This window comes from Triplophysa rosa, linkage group LG16, assembly GCF_024868665.1.
Source record: "Triplophysa rosa linkage group LG16, Trosa_1v2, whole genome shotgun sequence".
NCBI classification, from domain to species: Eukaryota; Metazoa; Chordata; class Actinopteri; order Cypriniformes; family Nemacheilidae; genus Triplophysa; species Triplophysa rosa.
Window position 1 is genome coordinate 7,628,362 of NC_079905.1, and position 21,349 is coordinate 7,649,710.

At 38.8% G+C, this 21,349-nt stretch overlaps 1 protein-coding gene across 1 annotated transcript in view; it reads left to right on the forward strand.

Annotated features, from left to right (window-relative positions):
- Positions 1–1,029: 1,029 nt before the first annotated feature.
- The window catches only part of sdc2 (syndecan 2), a 34,373-nt gene continuing 14,053 nt past the window's right edge, over positions 1,030–21,349 (forward strand). The window contains exon 1 of the mRNA XM_057355161.1: positions 1,030–1,416. Within this exon, the coding sequence (XP_057211144.1) occupies positions 1,357–1,416 (60 nt within the window). The 5' untranslated portion in view covers positions 1,030–1,356. The remainder of the gene's footprint in view (positions 1,417–21,349) is intronic.

Consider the following 21,349-nt stretch of genomic DNA (forward strand, 5'->3'; position numbering starts at 1 on the left):
ACCTCAACGCGACAACCCGCCAAAATAAAAGTCCGGTTAAATTCAACCAGATGAAAAAAACAATGTACTTGTAGTAAATGTATAATGTAGTAAACACTAGTATACTTTCATATTTACTACAGTAAGTTTCAGAAATACTATAGTACGAGTTTTATTGCAGTATTTTTATGGACAAATGTATCACTTTTATATAGTAAAGCACTGAAAACGCAGAACTCAGAAAAATTAAAAAGGAAAAACGAATTTGGGAAAAAAAACTAAAAAGATATGGCCATAATTGATATATCTGTATGTAACATTAAAGCCGTCTATTTATGTGATGACCTGTGCCAAAATGCCAGGGCTGTTTTTTGTCCCACTCCAGCCCTGCCTACATATGCATTGCAGTTTCAAAAAGCATGTGAGCCTTTTGTTTGCTGAATTGTTGTCATTACATTAAGTCTATTGCCATTTAAAGGAAATTACAAGATGATTATGACAACGTATTCCCTCTATCATATTTGTCCATTAGGGGGAGACATTTCATACAGTAGAGCAAAGTAACCTCGCCGGCGGTAACATCACGATTATAGAAACATTATAGTAGGAATTGTTTATTGTATATTCATAAAGATTTTTTTTGTTTTTACTTAAGGCACCTACAAGGCGCAATTTGGTTTTTGCCAAAAAAATGTTGGCACATATGCTAATGTAAATGTATGTGCATAGCAGTGTGTCAGACTCAAACGGATTAACATATTATAGTGAAAATGTTTAAAATTATGAAATAACTCCACAATAAATATTTAATAACTGTTTCAAAAATAGTACGAGGAAAAACTTGGGTTCATTATAGTCAGACATCACAGTCTGAATTACGTCACTCAAACCAGTACAGATAAAAAAGAAAAAAAAACTAAATTTAATGAATGAACAAAAATCGTTTCTCTATCTCTTTAACTCTCTCCCGCTCAGCCCATGCGCCTATACGGTCGGGCTATCTGTCAATCATTGCTCAAGATCTCCCTCCAGTTGACCTGTATTTTTCTCTCAGTCCTGCTCGACAGCAGATCTTCACTTCACACATATGCCCGAGAGCTCACGTTAAATTCACTTTCTTGAACCGAGTGCAGCATTGCGCACACGGCCGTAGTCTCAAAGCGCAACACTTACTGTTTCTAGAGAAAGTCCGCGGAGGAATAAGCGCGGAGAAAAGCAACACGTATCCGGTGGGATTTGAGTCCCGAGAGTGAGATTGGAGCGAGCAAGAGAGCGAGAGGGGGGAAGCTGGTTAAGAGTTTCTCCTAAAGTGGAAACAGACCGGTGGACGATATTTTCCGTTTATTCGACAGAAGACGCACAGCTTTCTAAGGAATTATGAGGAACCTTTGGATGATATTAACCCTCGCCTTGACAGCTTTTCTTTCGGGAGAAAGGGTGAGTTTCGACCGAGAACAATAAGCGATTTGCTGGCGGGTAGTTGAGCGTAAAGTCGAGCAGCGATTTGGCCGTGACACAATGTAACCAGTCATACACTACTTCAATGATTCATACTTTATAACGCCGTGTTTTGTTACCATTATAGTATTATTAGTACCATATTGAGTGATAGTAATGTAACGAGGGATTTCACGAATTGCAACAGTGTTTACTTTAGATGGTGAGGGCATTTCGACAGGTAGGCTAGAGTTAAGTTAGATCAACCATTTATTTATATTTATAAATCAGAAACGTTTCAAATCGACATTACTGTGAGTGTTTGAGTTGTATTATAAAGAATACTTATGTGTGAAGCGACCAGTTAGATCTGCTTTGATTTCTCGGCAAGAAGAAGGTACTGATATTTTCGATATTCTGCAACAACTACTGGCGTCTAAAATCGAGTAGACCACAACTCTTTCTCTCACAAGCACAATAAAATGCATCTTAAATTCTATAATGTGCCCGACATATATCAAATTCTTAAAGACACAAAGTTGAGTTTAATTCGACGGAGCTGTAAATCAGGCACTAACTGTGTTTCACTCACGGTCACACTTGGCTTGTTTTGCTGGCTGTGCTCCTTCTGATTCTCCTTCTGCTGGCTAATGTCTTCAGTAGTCCTTTGATGAAAATATAAAGTTAATCTAAAGATAAGGACGACCCTCAGGAAAGTCAATCATGTTTTTATTATAGTAAAAGGAAAGCAACCAAACCATGTTGTAGTGGCCATTTGTTTTACTACAGAATGATTGGTTAAAGTAAACTATGGCTGCTATTTTTGTGGTTACTATGAATTTACTACTGTTTACTTTAGTTACTGTAGTAGAAGCATGTTTAATTTTTGTAAGAGGAGTAATGTCCCAGAGAAGAGTTACACATAGAATTGGATGATATTTGCAGGAAATTGACTTGTATTCTGTCTGCTTTATTACACAGCTAATTGGCACAATTTTGTTGAATCTGAATAATCCAGTCCCTAGTAATTTTTGACGAAATGCCAGAGGGTTGGCACCCGCACTTTGTAATTCCATGCTTGACTGGCATGGTGGTTTGTACTGTCTCCTCCCATTGATCAGAACCTCACTCAGTTTGCCTTACAGGCATGAAAGCGTCAATCTCAATGAGACCCCGGATAGTGCATAGATTTTCTATACTGGCATCATGTACACGGAGCAGTTAAAGTTATCTGGATTGAAACCACCAGTGTGATCTGTGTGTTTGCCAGTGATGTGCATGAGAGACAAGATTTTCAGATAAACAAAAACAATAAGGAATGGTTCGTTTGAGAGCAGTCAAAATAAGTCTCGTGAATTGATAGTAATGTCCTTGGAGTGAATTTATTTAGTCTGTTTTTTCTTTCTCTTAAATTGTATGTTATGAACCCGACATGATTTGGTGTGTTGTTTCTGGCCAGATGTTCCAGTGTGTGATTTGCATGGAGTTTTGGGAAGTGCGAACACTCCTGTCAAAATGAAGATTTTATGCAAGGTCATTCCACTCTTGTTGTCAGAGGCAGACCTCAAGGGATTAGTTTTACACAACCGAGGACAACTAAACAATATTATTTTGCCAATCCAGAGCTATGAACTAGTTTTGTGAAGCGATAATTGACTTTATCATCTTTTCACCCTAATATCATTCCAAACCTGTATGACTGTAACACAAAGGAAGAGATTTTGAAGAATGTTGGTAACTAAACAACACTGGCCCCCATTGACTTCCATTTTACAGACACAAATCCACCGAGACATTTCTCTAAATATCTTCTTTTGTGTTCCACAGAGGAAAGAAAGTCATACAGGTTTGAAATGACAAGCGTGTGAATAAATGAATTTATTTATGCAGAATTTTAATTTCTGGGTGAACTATCCCTTTAAATGTTAGCCGGCAGCCAATAAATTCTGTTTTTCAGATGTTATTAGCTGTTTTGTTACACTTTTTTACTTCCTCCAGTCTGGCATAATTGTGTGTGTTGCTTCCATGATGGAATGAACCAGAATGAAATATAGACAGTGTATAGACACTGACCGCATTCTCACTCCCAATCCTGTCGGTCTCTTACCTTAGGGTGTTTTTCTATTCCTTATTAGCCAGACGGATGGTCACGTATCCAGACTAATTGTCTGCAGCTAAGAAGACCCTCTCGTTCATGTTGTCCTGATTAAAACCCTATAGTGTTGTTTAGACTAAATATTCATAGTTTAAGCAGGCATGTTTGCTTAGGAAATTATAATAATTGAATATGTTATGCATTCATCAAATGCATTCTGCAGGATTCAGGTGTTGATTGTTAGTGATGAGTTCGCAAATCAGCAGGGGAGCTTGACAGCAGATTTAAACGGTGAGGAAATGAAGCACTTTCTGGATGGCTGTTATCTTAATTTTTAACGCCTCGCTGCATGAAGTATCAGTCTCGGAATTAGAAAATATTCAGTATTGTTTAGGGTGACTTTAGTGTCAAAACGCGTTTTCTTCCATCCCATCTTAATGTGCAAAAACGGTTTTTATGTTTTTCTGTTAATTTTTGTGAAAAGTGTAGATATGTGGTGCTATCAAAACATCTTGTCGCATCCAGACTAACCCAACCTAACCTTAGGACTACATGCTTGTTTTTAGTTTTGCTAAATGGTTCAATGACTCTAGTGGCACAGAAATGACATTCTATACCTTTGAGCATAGCAACATTATGTCTTTACAGTCCCATTCTCTTTCCTGTTATGTTATAAATAAAGCTCTTTTATATCTTCTCCAACGTACATGTGAAGTGGGCACGGGTGTGAGCGAAATCTTGCATCCCACCTCTCTTCCCTGGGGGGCCTTTTTGGTTGAATCTAACTGTTCCACATTGCATAATCCTTAATGGTCTCAGCAGGCATCGGGCCGCTAGTCCTGTAAAGGAATCCAAGAGTGCTCTTGTTTTGTCATCAGCCATGCAACCCCAGCCCGGCCGACTTTTCTCCCCACAGCTAGCTGGCCGTCATTATTATTACCCTGACTTTGGTTACTGCGCAGAACAGTGGCATTATTCTTTATCTGCTTTCTCTGCAGATGGAAGGAATGAAGAGGCGGGTGGTAAAAAAAAGATATGCTATGCTCTGATGGCACAAGCCTTGCACTTGTTTATGCCGGCACCGCAAACATCTGCGAGACGTATGCGAGTTCGCTTCAAAGCGGCGCTGTTTGTTTTTTCCAGTTTCTTTTGCCTGAGAGTTGGAGGCTGTTCGTTCACAGGGATAAAGTCATGCTTACCAGTGGGAATCGACAAACAGCCCAAGCTGAGCCGAGCTCGGGAACAGTGGGAACAGTGGCGGGTCAACACGCCGGCAGAATACAGTGCTTTTACTGAAAGTATCGCTTTGGCCCTCATACTGTAGACTTTAAGGAGCCTCAGGAGTGCAAAGCCGTGACATGGAGGCCCCCTCATGCGAACGCACTGGCTTGTGGGGGGGGGGGGGGGGGGGGGGGGGGGGGGGTGGATGGGGGGGAAGAAAACCTCAGCACACTCTGTTATTTCTTTTTCTCCCAGTCTCGCTTTTCTAGTTCTTTATTAGCTTAGCAAATGGAAAGTTTCTGGGGAGGATTGTGGTTAAAGAACAGCAATTGTAGGAGAGCAGCTTTTAACTGCAGTGCTCTTTGCTTTTATGACATCTGAGCCTGGTAAGATGTCTGTGCCAAAGGGAACGAGCGAGATCCCTTGTTGCATAAGGCCGGTCGTTCCTCGCTGTTGTGTCTGTTTTAATAGGAGATGCTGTAGTAGGGCTGGGCGATGTGACGATGTTATCGTATGTCGCCGATGTGTCGCAAATATCCCGATGTCGATTACAACAGACAGATACCAGACGATAATTGATAATAATGAAAAATACGCGTTATAACATTGTCATGCGATGTAGGCTTTAGCGTGAACGTTAATGTTCATATGCCCAGGCAGTCAGTAACAGTGACAGAATTTTGGAAACGCTGTTTTGTTCGGTCAGTTGAAAGTGCTGCTGGTTTCTGCACAGAAAGACCAAGAGAAAGACGAGCAGCGTCTTTTTTAAACACATCGCCCAGCCCTATGCTGTAGGGAACCAAAGTGAAGCGACTCCTGACTGTGTGAGCTGATGAGTGCAGAAGCCATCTTGTGCGGTGCAAATGTAAAAAGAGAACCAAGTGTGCATTTTTCATCTTTTTTTCATGGTTAAATGTTGTGCAAGGTCAGAATTCATTTGGTTCTTTGAGCTGGTATAATGGGACTATACTGCAGGGCTTGACATTAAGTATTGTCATGTGGTTGTCCTTCGGACAAGTAAATTTGTCATTCACTTGTCTGACTACAAAAATTACTTGTCCAAAGATAAAAAAAAGATATTTCATTTGAATTGTAATATAATATAATCAATATAATTGTTTCGGATTTAGATTGGTCAAGTTTGCTTCTAAGCATTTTAACTAGTGTCCACTTTGGCCGCCTGAATTTGGTTATAGGCCGTTACTCTCTGTGACTGCTTTAAAACAAAGGCAAGCAGTAATTATTATTAGTTTTAAGGCTCTAAGTTTACTTTTTTTGCACATAGCACTGGTGCTAGAGAGGTTTAAAATTTGGTAGCACAGGCAGAAATGTGCAAGTGTAGATCATTATGAATAGGCAGATAACTGACAAAAGACATTAATGTTACATACAGATGGATAAATTAGAGCCATATCATTTTTAGATTACCTAAATTTGTTTTAATATTTCTAAGTTCTGTGTTTTTCCTTTTTTACTATACAATAGTGGTATATTAGTCCACACAAATTATTGTAGGATCCTATAGTGTTTACTATAGTAAACTGCAGTAAAATTCTTACTTTATTGTTTTTGAACTTTACTTTAGTATACAGTGTTTATCAATTTACTACAAGGGCACTTCAGTTTTCAATAGCAAATACTATAGTACACTACAGTATTTTTTGTCTGAATGTTTAATTTAACGGGACTTTTATTTTGACGGGTCTTCGGTAAGACGCTTGTTTGCAGATAGCTTCACTCAAACAGTAAAACGCTCGTAAAATAAACTCTCACAGCAACTCTGGAGATGAAGTTCATGTGTTCATATCCTCATACAGTGCAGACGCAGATAAATCCTCGACCATCACTCGTGTTGTATGTTAAACTGTGCACATAATTCACTCAGACACCCAGAACAGCCAGATGACATTTAAATGACAGGATTCCACGTCCGCGTGGTGCGGTGCGCATTGATTATTGTCACACACAAACAAGCAAAACCACGACAAACACGCAGCTCTGTCTAATGCACATATTCTTATTATTCTACATATGTTGCACTGTTTTTTTTTCAAGTTACTTGTCCGGTCGGGCAAGTAAAATTCTCTCTCACTTGCCCATAGAAAACATTCACTTGTCCCGTATGGAGGACTAAACCTGCAAAAATTATAAATAAATGAATGTATAAATAAATAAATATATAAACGAATAAATGTAATAATATGAAAATAAATACAGGAATGAATGGTTTGATAAAACAAAATAATTCGTTTTAGCTATTATTGATCTTAGCTTTAACTTTTCTTTTCATTTTTTAAATTGATTTATTATTTTTTGTGTCCATTTTTAATTATTTTTTATTATTATTATTTTTTATTTTTAGATTATTTTATTTATCATTTCCTTTTATTTTTACATTTATTTATTTATACGTTTATTTATTTTAATATTTATTTATTATCGCATGTATTTATTTCCACTTTTATTTATTTATTCTTGTATTTATTCTTACTTTTCTGTGTCTTGTATGATAATTAGATGGGTTGGTCTTGCCTACTATTGGTGCAGCGTAGATTGAAGCGTTTGATCGATTACTCTTGTCTTGTTTTGGACTAACGTCACGTCACTCACTGATCGTTTGCTTCGTGTATAACGTTAAGTAACTATGGCGGGCGCACAATTAGCTAGAGAGTTACAGCATTTAGCCAATGAAGTCGATAACCATGCATCAAATGACTGTGTGTCATTTAGATTAGGTGCGCTTATTGATGATTTATTACAGATTGACGTATTTATTTATAATTTTTGCAGGTTTACTCCTCCATAGTACCGGACAAGCGGACAAGCGTTAATGTCGAGCCCTGTACTGTCAGGTACTTTTGGTTGTTTTTTACATAAGAGGATTGCAGCATTAAAATAAAGGCTGTCAAACGATTAATCGCATCCAGAATAAAAGTTTGGGTTTACATAATATTTGCCTGTGTACTGTGCATATTAATTTTGTATTTATAAACACAAACATACACATACATGTTTATATATTTAGGAAATATTTAGGTGTTTATTTATATTTACCAATAATTAAAATTATATATAAACGTTTATTAATTATTTTAGTTTTATATACATTTTTTTTTTTTTTCTTAAACACACTTACACACGTGCATTTATAGATTTTAAAGAATACATTTTTTCTTACTTTTTCAATGTAGCTGCGGACATTAAAATTCCATGTGCACGCGCAATGACAAGTTGTTATGGGAACCATACACTTGTTTTGTCCACTCATTCTGTTTTGATGTATTCAGCGCGTGTGACCTGCGTGTAACATAAAACACAAAGACAAACACGGTAAATTTAGGAAGTGATGTTGAAGCAGAAGCGATAAAGAACTGAAGTTCGCAGTGGCAGATTCTGTATACTGAAATCTGGCCCCCACAGCTGCTCTAAAACATCAATTGTACCCACTGATGCTGGTGGCAGACACCATATCCAATTCCTTTAAACTGTGTCCACCTAATCAAAACGCAAGTGGGCACATTGCTATGAAAAGGATGGCGGCAGCAAAACGAGGAGGAGATTGTGTTGATCTTTAATCGTCATGGTTCAGAAAGCACACTGACCCTTTGGGAATCTTGATGTGCTCTGACGCATTAATTCGACAGCTCCACGCGCGCTGGTTAATCTGGCCTAATGCGGGCCGTTAACACCCACTTGCGTGCTGTAAACTGCTCTCTGATCTCCTTTCTCATCCAGTAGCCTTCCGTCACACTGTTCAAATGTGAAAAGGGTGGATTCAGAAAAGCCTGTCCCAATAAGCAGGCTGTCATTGTTCACGCAAATGAAATTGACACGCTCTTTGTTGAAAAGCCCTTGGAGAGGCACCAGTCTTATTTTGAACGTTATTAAACTATTTAGAGAAATAGTGACGCTCTTCTCTGGATACTGGGGCAGGACAGACCATAATGAAAGCATAATGAAATGAAATGTGGATAAGAGGACTTTAAATTTGTTGTATTCGTCAAATTCAGGATGTTACGTTATTGCCCTGTATTGTAGGACATTAAACAACGCTTTCTGGCACCATGAACTTCCTTTTTTTTAATACTTGCATCTGTTCCTGCTTTGTATTACCTTTCCAGCAATTCGTAAAACTCCTGCAGCGAATGTTTGTTTTGTTTTATTTTCCGATTTCCATGCTGAACAGACAATAGAAATCAGACACATTTGATTACATTTTAATGTAAACATGGCCACGTTCATGGAAAAACTGAGAAAGTCCTAGCGTAGCTTGGATCACAGGGGATAATGAAATAACTGTTGATTCTGTGTTGTGTACATACTTAATAAACCCGAGCGGACTGAAACGTCATTGGTGAAACTCAAGCGGTTCCTCTTTGGTGTGGCTTTGGTCACCGTTAGCACAGCGCTTTGCGTCTGTTACCGCTTAGGCTGACAAACATCACATTTCCGTTTGTTTGATGTACAAACATTAGCAACAATTGCGTCTTTTTAAGTAACTGTGTTCCCACACAACAATCAAAATGAGTCTTATCGTTAAACATTAGATCAGAATCGCCAGTCAGACTGAATCTCAGTGCTGTATTGAAGGCAGGTTATCCATATGGAATCAGTAAAAGGGACGTTTTTTTTAAAGGCAACTTCACAGCCGTTCTAACCACACACATTCCATTAGAGTGAAATAAGGACGCAGAACAGTGTGTGTGAGGTTTGGCAGGGATTTCAAGCTTGTTCTTATGTGGTGCGGTTTGTCAACGGTCCCAAATGCGATGAAGGCTGAGGCGGACCATGGAGTGACTCTCTCTCTGTTCTGATACACTTTGTTGGGAAGATTCGCCATTGCCTCCTCTTCCTAATTTAGCTTCTCTGCACTCTTCATCATGAAAGATTTAAAGTCCAGACAAGCTCTGCTACAGGACCTATATCTGTTTGCCAAAGCTGAATTATTTACATGGAATGAAATATAAATTTGAATTTGGTGGTATGCTTTGAGAAATCTCCTTAGGCTGTTTTTGTTGTCAGGAAGACTGGAAATATGGAGGAAGTGAAAATGTTTATATGAAGTATTAAAAAATCACTAGCACAGTGTTAAACATTGTGTTCACTTGTGTACTTACAAAATCCCAAATGTTTCCAATTAGGTTTAAATCCAGAGAAATTAGTGATTTATTTTCTGTAATGTCCCTCCTCATTGTGTTACACTTTGATGCATTCACGTTTCCCTCATGCATAAATCTAATGTAAATGTAAAACAAGTAGTAACAAGTCAGAGACATCTTTAAAACCAAACAGTAACTTTGACATTTTTGCATGTTAGTGTTAATGGTAATTATTGTCATGCTTTGTTTTGTGAGTCACATTTTAGTAGCATTTAGTTTAGTAGCATTTACTCATTTTAAATAGTACTGGGTGACAAGCGTAACATGCAGCCGCAACTATTTATATGTATGTGTTTGGGTAAAATTATCATTTTTGTACTAACAATATTCTTTCCGAATTTCAAATAAAAATATTATTTCTGTTTACATTTATTTGCAGAAAACGAAACATGAACTTTTTAAATAAATTTAGATACATTTTTTTAGTGCGTTAGCTTCACTCAGTAAAATGTTCTGAAATAAAATCTCAGAGCAACTCTGGAGATGAAGTTCATGTGTTCATGTCCTCATAAAGCGCAGACGCAGAGAAATTCATGAGCAACACGCGTGTAGCACGTTAAACTGTGCAGTTCATTCACTCAGACACGCAGAACTGACAGATGGCAGGATTCGGCATCCACTAGTCCGCATCTAGTTTCATGGACTCAATGCAGCAAAATAGACTAAAACTACGTAAAATAGCAGTTCACCATTTCAATAAGCTATCACTCATTTATCAGCATGAGAAACACGTGTGAGCGTGTGAACAGACTAAAATGCATGTGTCTCACGGTGAATGCGTGAGACTTGAGAGCCCTGTAACATGAATAGAGTTTAGCGGGCTGTGCGTCAGTAATAACGGTCCGTGGGGAAACGCAGTGCTCCGTGTGTACTGTAGTTAAATGGATTAAACGAGGCTTTGAGGCAACAAAAATTGACTCGGTGATTTTTTGTATTCGAATAACTCGAGTAACTCGAGGAATCGTTTCAGCCCTACTCCTGAGGTTCGATTTTGTTGAAATTCAACAGACACTGGACTGAAATGGCCACAATACATCTAGAAATGCTGATTAAATGAACATTTGGAATGGTCCCTTAATGTTTTCTGAGGCTGTATTTAAAAAGTTTTGGCAGTATTTCAGGACCAAAAGCTAGTTTGTTTGTTGATCATTAGTATGTGGCCTGATTTTCATGAACCCTGGCAATCCATCTAATCTCCTGCACGTGCCACTATAACCCCGATGCCTTCACAAACCACTAATCCTTAATGCATCTTTGCCTCCGTTAGAAAGAGCAGCACCTGCTTTTATCTGTCACACAACTGTCCCTTCTTCCGTCCAACACATGGCCCAGATTTTATGATCAGACCGAAATCCTCTGCTTTGTGTTCAGACCAGTGCTTCTCTTGGTTATCATGTGTAGGTAAAGTGAAACCAAAAAGACACTGTTCCTGGAACAGGTGTTTTGATAAAGATGAGCTGTAGGGTCATTTCAAGTAAAGCTTCTGCTGTTACCAGAACAGAATTAGTCTGTGTGCAGAGAGCGTGTGCTCCAGTTTGTAGATTAGCCCCACATAATGGGATCGGAGATCACCACCTGCTGCTTTCTCCTGCAGCTTGTGTCCCTCTTTCACTTTAATAATATGTGTTACACCTTTTCTCTCCAACAGCACAGCGTGTGCGCACGAGACAGGTGCTACAGACAGCTTGCGCCATCAAAACATCATTTTTAATCTAAAGTGCTGGTGTTCATTTTTCTGTCTGCAGTGGTGCCGAAAAGGACGGCATTTGGACACCTAAGCCAGATTGTTAAATACATAATAGTATTAAAAGTATTGTTCATTTTAAGAAAGATGTTACATTTTTCAAGCATAAAAAAAGTAAATTTCCTGGGTTTAAAAAAAATATATTGTTAGTTTAAGAGAAACTGAATTCATTCATTCACTAAATGTCACCTTGACCTGTGTATGTGTATAAAAGTAATTTCAAAACTCACTATGAAAAGTAAAGTTAGTTCAGGTCTAGCATCATTGGTTTGCACTTTGGTTTAATATTTTTGCATCTAACGCAATGATGGCATCTCATTTATTAATTTGATCTATTGCCTTGTGTGTCCAGTTTCAATCAACAAAAGTTCTCTTGAAAAACTTGAAAAAGTCTCTTCAATTTTCATTACGTTCTGCCGTCTGTTCCGCCCATCTCCTCTCTCTCTTTACCTGTTTTGGATCTTTATAGGGTGTTTGAATGTTTGTCATCCCTGTCACCCCTGTTCCCATCCCCCTCTTCCTAAATGCCATGGCCTCCTGACTCCCTCGAGTACAAATCCTCTTAAGCAAAAGTTGGATGGGAATTCAATTGCGACAGAGTGAGGATTGGAACAGATCAGCCACTGAAGCGTCAAAATCGCCTCCAGCTTTTATCTCTGCAGATAAGGGCCCTTTTGCGGCACCGAGTGATGAACAACTCTGGCAGGTCATCATTTTTGATGCCTATGTAAAGGAATGGGCAAAAATATATTCCGTCAGCGCAAACTTTTGGGAGAAAAGCTCCAAGTCACTTTTCGATTCGTGTGCTATTAGCGAAATATTTGAATAACCCTCCTGTATAAGAAACTATTAAGAAACATTTTAATAGCACTAAAAATGTATTTAAGATTAATTGTGGTTTAAAATTCATGTCTTCCTAATCCTGATTTTAAATAAGGTCTTAGCACACTTTAACTGACAAATGTTATGCCTACAGTCTTAGATATATTAGGAAATTCAAGTGTACATTTTCTGTAGATTTTTAATTGTAGATGTCAGCATCTTCCATTTGTTTAATTTATTTTGGTGAATTTGTCTACATTTTTCTTGTACCGCTAATGTTTTTTACACAAAAGATTGGAGGTCTTTGGGACCCCAAACATAAGACTATTAAAGTTAACCTCAACAGAATGTGGGGTTTAAAACTCTCGGTAGTTTAATGATTACAACACCGCAGGAGTCCGGAGAGTGTTAGGAAACAGAGGCAATCCTTAATGTTCTCAAAAGGACACTGTGGCATTGTTGCGTTCTGGCCTTTGTTCTCTTTCTGTTCGAGACTATTGCATGCTCGGGGTTCTCTAACCACTGAGAGGTTAATGAGCTGAAGCTAAAGAACTCTTCCAGAGCTTCCTGTCTGGGATGGAGGGGCGTGAGACTGGACAAAACATCCCACCAACAATCTGAAGCATTCGGCTCCACTTTAGCGGTGGCTGAAATCTGGATTAAATTAAATTTTGAACTGGCAGCTAATTTATACGTCATTGTGCCTCAGGCAGCTTGAAATTTTTATGGGTGGGTGGGGTTTCGCAGCACAAAGCCCAGACCTAATGCTGATTGAATCAATGCAGACTGAGGGAAACGTGGACCTTTTGAAGTGGATGTTGTGAGAGAGGCGCCTGTTACCGGCTGGGTCACGTGATGGGGGTTTATGTTATCTCATATCTCATGGTGCCACATTTGACCCTTGTTGCAGTGCATTATGGGGAGGTTTAAAAGAAGCTTTGTGTGTTGCAGAAACCGTGCAATATCACGGTCAACCATTCAAATTCACTTTATTTCTATAGCACCTTACAGTTCAAACTAAGTTTGCCAAGGTGCTGTACAAGAATATTAAACGAACCACAATATGTAAGAGAGTAAAAACAGACAGATAAAACATAAATACATTACAAAGAGTCAAAAGCACAAGAAAACAAATGTGTTTTTAGCTTCGATTTAAATTGGGCTAACGTGTAGGGATGTTCCGATACCCTTTTTTCCTTCCCGATACCGATTCCGATACCTGGGCTCAGGGTATCAGCCGATACCGAGTACTGATCCGATACCAGGGTGTGTATCTGTGTACAGCTGTATATACTAGCCCTGTGTGAATTGATATAATTATTTTATGGTGTGCTTTAGACTTATCCCTTAATAAAACATGAACAAAAACATACAGTAAATTAGAGAGTATTTTTATTATCTGACAGACATTTGACAGTAATATTATTTATTTTTCTTAAGTCGCAGTTTTACTGGCTGGTTGGTCCACTCTGAAATACTGCCAAACAGCGCTAGCACTGGGGATGGGCATTTTTCAGTAATTTCATATTAGAATATTTGAGCTCATAAAAACGAATATTCGTTTATTTAAATTAAGTGAAAAAATACGTAATTTGTTTCGTTTTTATTTAGTCACAATTTCACATCAAGCTTATAACTATCATTAAATATTCATAATGAACTAATATTAGATCCTGTATATAGGGTTTTTAATGTTGAAAAGATTAGCAACGTTGGAAAAAAAATACATAAAAACTGCATTTAAACCTGCGCAAAGCGAAATCATACAAAAACCAAACGTACAAAACAAAACTCATATTGAAAGTCTGTGATATATGGTTATCTTCTTTATTTTGTTTAACATGTTCTTGATAAGAAAAACAAGCATAATACAGTAGGTCTATTTTACTCTGTTGAAAGTCTGTTCAACAAGCCGACGGTTTACAAACCGACAGCGGAAAATGTGAATAATGCGTTGCGTGGCTCTTCTCTAACTCCCGGTAACAAAATCCATATCTGACAAGAATATCTGGCTTTATTGTTTATAATGTTGATAATAAATAAGGTAAACAGGCTTCTTGATACCTCCATACCGACTGTTAATTGATCCTAAAAACAAAGACGGAGCCATTTTACTGCTTGTTGTTTATTACGTGACCGGCATTTGAGGAAGAATGAATAATTCTGCTGATCACCATCGCAAATATTGTTTTCTTTGTCGTTTCATGGTCAGTGTCTGTCTTATTGATGTAAATGCAATGCAAAGCTAAACAAGTAAATTCAACTAAGCCTACCTAAAGAATTTCAACTCGTTTTAAAACAAACACCCGTGCGGATTTATTTATTTAACTTGAAGGCGACGACCCTGAAGTTCTTTGGAGGAAAATGCAGGTTTTAGGTATGGAGAAAGGTACCAGTCTTATGCTAAGGCCAAATTTATTAACATTAGTTGCAGTGAAATGTACATTTTAATGTTTAAAGTTATTGAAATCAGCATTAGTTAGCCCAACATATTTCTAACGAACAAACAACCGCTCCGAACAAGTCATGGTAATAAATAAATGAATCACCGAATCATTTAATATTACGTTGGTATTTTATACCAACTTATATATAAGTAATGTAATGTTAACGAATTCTGTGGCTCACCAGTTTTTAAAACATGTTTGGTGATGTGAGCTGAGCATAACACGCGATCCGTCAGGCCGCCCTGTGTGAACTTAAAATATTTAAACTAGCTTGCGATCTGACTGTAGAAAGATTTGGACACATGCAAACAATTTTTTATATTTTCTGTACATTATAAAGTAATTATAGATGAAGTGAAGAAGCGTTAAATAAGACAAGACAATTCTAAACCTGTGGTGATGCAGTGTTTTTATGAAAAATAAAAATATTCAAATAGCTTTTTTAATTTTCTAATAATTATTGCGGATCGAATATTCGTGCATGTCCCTAGCACATTTTCATTTCTTCTTCACAGCACAACTTTCTGTGTTTGCAATATGAGCAGTGAAGAAGCATTGCCATTTGCAGCATTAAGCAAAGCTAGCGGGCATACCTACGTCCTGTTTAAGAAATTGGTATCTGATCGGTACATGGATTCAAGTACTCGCCGATTCCGATACCAGAATTGTATGTGGTATCGGCGGAATTTCCGATACTAGTATCGGTATCGGAACAACCTACTAACGTGGGAGCAATCCTGACAGATAGTGCAGACTATTCCATAGCTTTTGCTTTCCTAATTTGAGGTTGTTATCCAGAAGGAAGCAGAGATTTTTTGCCTCCGAGGTAAGGTGTGGATTTAGGGCGCCGAGGTCAGTTGTGTCTCCGCCAGGTTTTCCATTCGGCCCAAATAAGATAATTTGTGTTTTGTCTGCATTTAGAAGCATAGAGTTATTTTTGAGCCATTCTTTGATTTCTTGCAAACAGGCTTCCAGTCTTTTATACGCAGAGTTATCAGTTTGTTTATTCGGAATGTACAGTTGGGTGTCGTCTGTGTAACAGTGATAGGATACCCCCAAATTTGCTCATGATGGAACCCAGGGGTAGCATATACAATGAAAATAACTGTGGTGCTAAAATCGATCTCTGGGGTACGCCACGAGCAAGTTGGGCCATCGAAGATAACGAGGTACCTATCCTATCTGAGAAACTCCTATTAGTTAAGAACGATTGAAACCATTTCAGAACTGTGCCCGAAATTCCGATGGACTGTTCAAGCCGAGATAGGAGAGTCCTGTGGTCTACAAAATCAAAAGCTGAGCTTAGATCTAGCAACACTAGTGCCACAGCATCTGTGGCCATTAAGATGTCATTGAAAACTTTTAATAATGCAGACTCAGTGCAGTGTTTCCCTTACCATTGCTTTAGGGGGGCGCCCCGCCCCTCCAACCGCACCTCCCGCCCCCCTTGAAGTTCAAGTTAATTTTATTTTTTATATAGCGCCAGATCACAAGAGAAGTCATTTAAGGTTACCTTTCCTATATAACATGTCTATACCTTGTTCTCGTATTAAACAAGCTAAATAGAATTATGTTATTAATCTTATTTACATGGCGGCATAGGCATGTAATTTCTGTTTCTACATGGTCGCGCCTTTACAGTTCCCCTTTGCTCTCCGTAACGAGTTCCTCCCCCATGCTCTTGCACACAGAGACACGTGCACGCACATCTACAGGTAAGCACACTCCCTCCAGCGGACAGAGAGCGCAAATATGTCGCGTCAACCACCTTAAATTTAGATAAAAATATTGGCATTTTTAAACGCTCCCAGGGTGCTGAAAATGGCAACATTCGCTCTCCTGCTCCGAGTCTAAGTACAGAAAAGACGCATGCCCTGCCCCCCTGACAAGCAACAGTCCAGTTACCACCGGATGACAGGTTTTCACCCAGCTTATCCTTCGTTCCATCCGGACCGCGAGACATAATAAACCGTTAAAAATATTAGACTATTTCTTTAGTCAAAATTGAGCAGCACGTCTACATAACTGAGCTGCGCACTCAGGGAAAGTTATGTTGATTATTTTGCCGATATATCTTTATTTAGTGCCAAACGCGCTTCATTTGAACCCTTTCCGCTCCGTGAGCTCTGCTTCTCCCGCCAAAGACGCGTCACATATAAAGACCTGCAAACACCTAGAGCAGGTAAATAAATGGACACTTTTACTGTAAAAATGTTTTTAGCTGTAAGTCACATTTAGCATTAATGATATTAAAAGGATTAAAAATCAGCATGTTAAGAGCATTTCATAATGAATCATGTTTTAATCAGAAAGATTATTTAGAATCAGAAGTATGAATGGCATGGAAAGGCTACTTGTAAGTAACTTTGTAAGTACTTCTCATGATAAATTCATTTCAGTTGTTACATTTGTTGTCAATAGTTTTTTAAATATTCAAATAGACTACTAGGACTTCGCTTCAGCGCCATGGCGTACAACACATTTTATCAGTTACCAGGCCTTACTGTGGCTATCAGAATATAAAATAAATGGCCTGATAAAACATTAGATTGATTAAATATTATTTATTAAAAAAAGCATTGTCCGGACCTCCGCCGCAAAAAAATATAGAGAGCACATCCCCCCCAAAGCCGTAAACCTAGGGGAAACACTGCAGTGCTATGCCATGTTTTAAAGCCTGATTGGAAGATATCAAAAATGGAATTTAGATAATTTTGCAGCTGAATGGCAACAGCTTTTTCAAGAATTTTAGATACAAACGGTAGGTTTGAAATAGGTCTGTAATTACGTAGCGTAATAAGCGTTTTTTTAAGGATAGGGGTCACAGTGGCAAGTTTAAAACAAGATGGGACCGTTCCTGTTGAAAGACAATTATTGATAATACATAGAACATCAGGGCCGACTGTGTTGAAATCTGATTTAGGAAGCGTGAGGGGAGCGCATCGTGAGGGGAAGAGGTTGGTTTGAGATTGGAGACAATTTCTCTGCAAGATCCAAGGGAGAGTGGTGTAAACTCGCTCCACTGAGAGCTTGATAACGCAACCTCAGGGGCAGGTTGATGCGTAGTAGACACTTGAACTTGTATATTATTACTTTTAGCTGAGAAGAAATTAAGAAATTCTTCACAGTCTAACGAGGAAGTAACAGATGAGGACTTGGCAGGGGGGTTTAATACAGAGTCCACAGTCGAGAATAGGGCAATGAGTGTTTTTTACAATAATATCTGATAAAAATGCATACTTGGCGGATCAAGCGGATTTTTTGAAGTTGCGTAAAGAGTGTATTAGCCTTTCATGTGTTATTTGAAGTCTGTCTTTCTTCCATTTATGTTTTAACTGCCGGCATGGCTGACGTAGCGATCTAATATCTTCATTGATCCAGGGCTAGTGCTTGTTTCGATGGCATCTGAGCTTTTGGGGGGCAATGAAATCCAAAATGTCCGCACATTTACTGTTAAAATAATGAACCTGCTCATCAACATCACCATAAGAGATGGTAGGATCAAACAGAGGCCGATTCTCAGACCCTAAATACAGTTCAGAGAATGTATGATTAGAATAGGATGTCAAAGTACGAGACCAGCGTGCCTGAGGTGGTAGCGTTATAGGTGGAGCTGGAAGGCATGTGGAAAAGAATACTGGTCTGTGATCAGAGAGTGGTGTGTCACCAATGGTGATCTCGGCCACGGACGACCCATATGTTAGTATTAAATCGAGCGTATGGCCATGACGGTGAGTGGGACCCTTTACCTATTGAACAATGTTCAGGGCGGGCAATAAATTCTAAAACTCCTTAGCTAGAGTGTTGGCCTAACAGCATACATGAATATTAAAATCCCCAAGTATTAAAATATGATCATAACTAGTCAAAACATCCCCTAATAAATCTGAGAAGTCAGATTTGAGAAGAGGGGGGGCGATAGATTAATAACAATAAAACAGGCTGCGGGCACTTTAGATGTATACCTTGGACGTCACAGCTACTGTAGGTGGCCATGGGTAATAATTGACAGTGCATCTTGTTTCTAATAACAGTCACAAGTCGGCCTCCCCGGCCGGTTAGCTGAGGAGAGTTAAAAAAGTCATACTCAGGGGGAACCAGTTCGGAGAGAGGTCTAGGATCACCTGATTTTATCCACGATTCCGTCACGAAGACGAAATCCAGATGAGTGGATGTAATGAGATCGTTGTAAATGAAAGTTTTGTTTGCCAGAGAGACCACGCGTTAACGTGCCCCATCTTGAGCTGCAGTGGATCCTGCTGTGCAACAGTAGCTTTGCGAAATGAGCGCAAATTGCAAAGCCTCGCTTTCCTTCGTCGGAGTCGCGGAGAGCTCATTTAAATTATACAATTTTCTGGAATTTTTTTGTGTAATCGACTGTTGTTTTCAATGTCGACTAGTAGGAGCTTACCGTTTCAATGACTAGTCGATTAGTCTCGCACATCCCTAGTGAATACCTTTCATTTTCTTTTTAGTCGAGTGTGTTCAGCCACCTAATTTGACCTAATTATATACATTTAAAATTAGTATAATATTAATTAATATTACTTGGGGTTGATTTTGTTGTGCAACCTATATACAAGATATTTCAACGCAAATCCCAGCATTATTATTTCACCTAAAAGTACATAAAATCCAGAAATTCCTTGTGATAAGGAAAAGTTCACCCAAAAGTAAAAATTATGTCACATTACTCTTGTAATTTCAAACAATTTCAAACATTTTGAAGAATGTTGTTAACTTGCCTCATTCACTTGCATTGGTTTTGTGTCCATAAAATAGAAGTGAATGGGTGCCAGTGCTGTTTGGTTACCAACATTCTTTCTTCCGCAGAACACGAAAGAAGATATTTTGAAGAAAGTCATACAGGTTTGAAATGACAAGAGGGTGAGAAAACGATGACAGAATTTCATTTTTTGAGTGAATCTCTTTAGAATAACATTGCAGGCTAATTATTTTATTATTTACGTTATTACCATTCTTTTCTATGCAAACATGCCGCCTTGATCATCTGGTGCAATTCATAGTGAATTACCTTCACAATGCTTATTTTGCTTCTTGGAGTTTTGCTTTATGATCCCCAGTGTGTTGGATTGTAGCTGAGAAAATACGTACACCTGTTTTCATGCGAGTCGCGGTCACATACCCCGTGTCGCTGGTGTATTTAGATGCACACACAAGTGATTTCTCGACCCCGCTTTTCCGCATGCTGCTTAGTCTGATCACATAAGCTGGAGAGATGCTATCCCCCTGGGTCCCTGTCAAGACACAATCTGTGTTTCTCGAGACCTGGGGGATTTGCCAGACACGTTGTGGCTTGAAAGGCTGTGTTCAGCCCTCTCATGACGCTGTGCCAACACGAAACAGCAGCTCCAGTGAAGGTTTGCTCAGGAACATTTGTGCTTGTCCCTTGTTACATATTTATGGCCACATGCGCTTTTCCTTTGCTGCTGCAGGCATCAACGTGTGAAGTGTTTGAGATGGGATGCATTTTTGTACTGTTAGTATCAGAAGCCTGTGAATGCATCTGAACTTTTTTGATTTGAATATCATTGAAGGGTTCAGTATATACTTTCTAGTCGTCTAGTATCATCATTAAGATTCATACTCCCCCACTTTGCCATTGGTTGGACAATACGGGCTACTCAAGGACAAAGAGAGATGCTTTATTAGAGCATTTTCAACCTACCTTCAGCTACTGCTTGTAGCTGTCTCTGCATAGCAAAGTATCAATGGTATTTTAACTCTGGGAAAAATGACACACCTTTACCTGTTTAGTGTCTAGGCCCATTGACTTCCAGCCTGTCTTGTTCCTCACCACACTTAAGAGATCCGGCATGTCCAGTCCATGTTATTTCTTTAGGAAGTCATGTCTTTAAAACTCAATCAGAGCAGCGAAACTAAACACGGCAGCAGGCCCGGTCCAGCTCTTTTCACACCTGACTAATGCCGTTTATCCGTTATTCTCTCTCAGGAGCTTTTAAAATGGAACCTGTACATGGCAGAAGCATCTGTTTCTTAAAACATTCACCTTGATTCTCGCACAGCATGTTCTGTGGGCTCCTGTGAGAGAACCTGTCAGAGCGCTGCACTGCGCTTTCATTTCCTGTCTTGGCAGATTCTTTTCTGCGTCAGTGCGGGCCTGAGATGTTACAAGACCTTAAAGAAGTCTGTCATGTTGAGGTTAAACGTTTGTTCTGGGAGCATAGCAGAAGCTGCGTTGCATTATAAGTAGGACTGTCAATCGAAACTATTTAGTAGCATTCAATGCTAAATGTTCCAGATCTTTTTTAGAACAATATTAAATTGTTACGTTTGTTAAATGTGTTGTTAACAGCTATCTGGTATTCTTAGTAGTTGTTTTATTCAGACAGTTTAGAAAAAAAATAACAAAGATCTCTAAAACATCAGGATTTGAAGCCATCTCTTTTCTTGCCATGTCTTT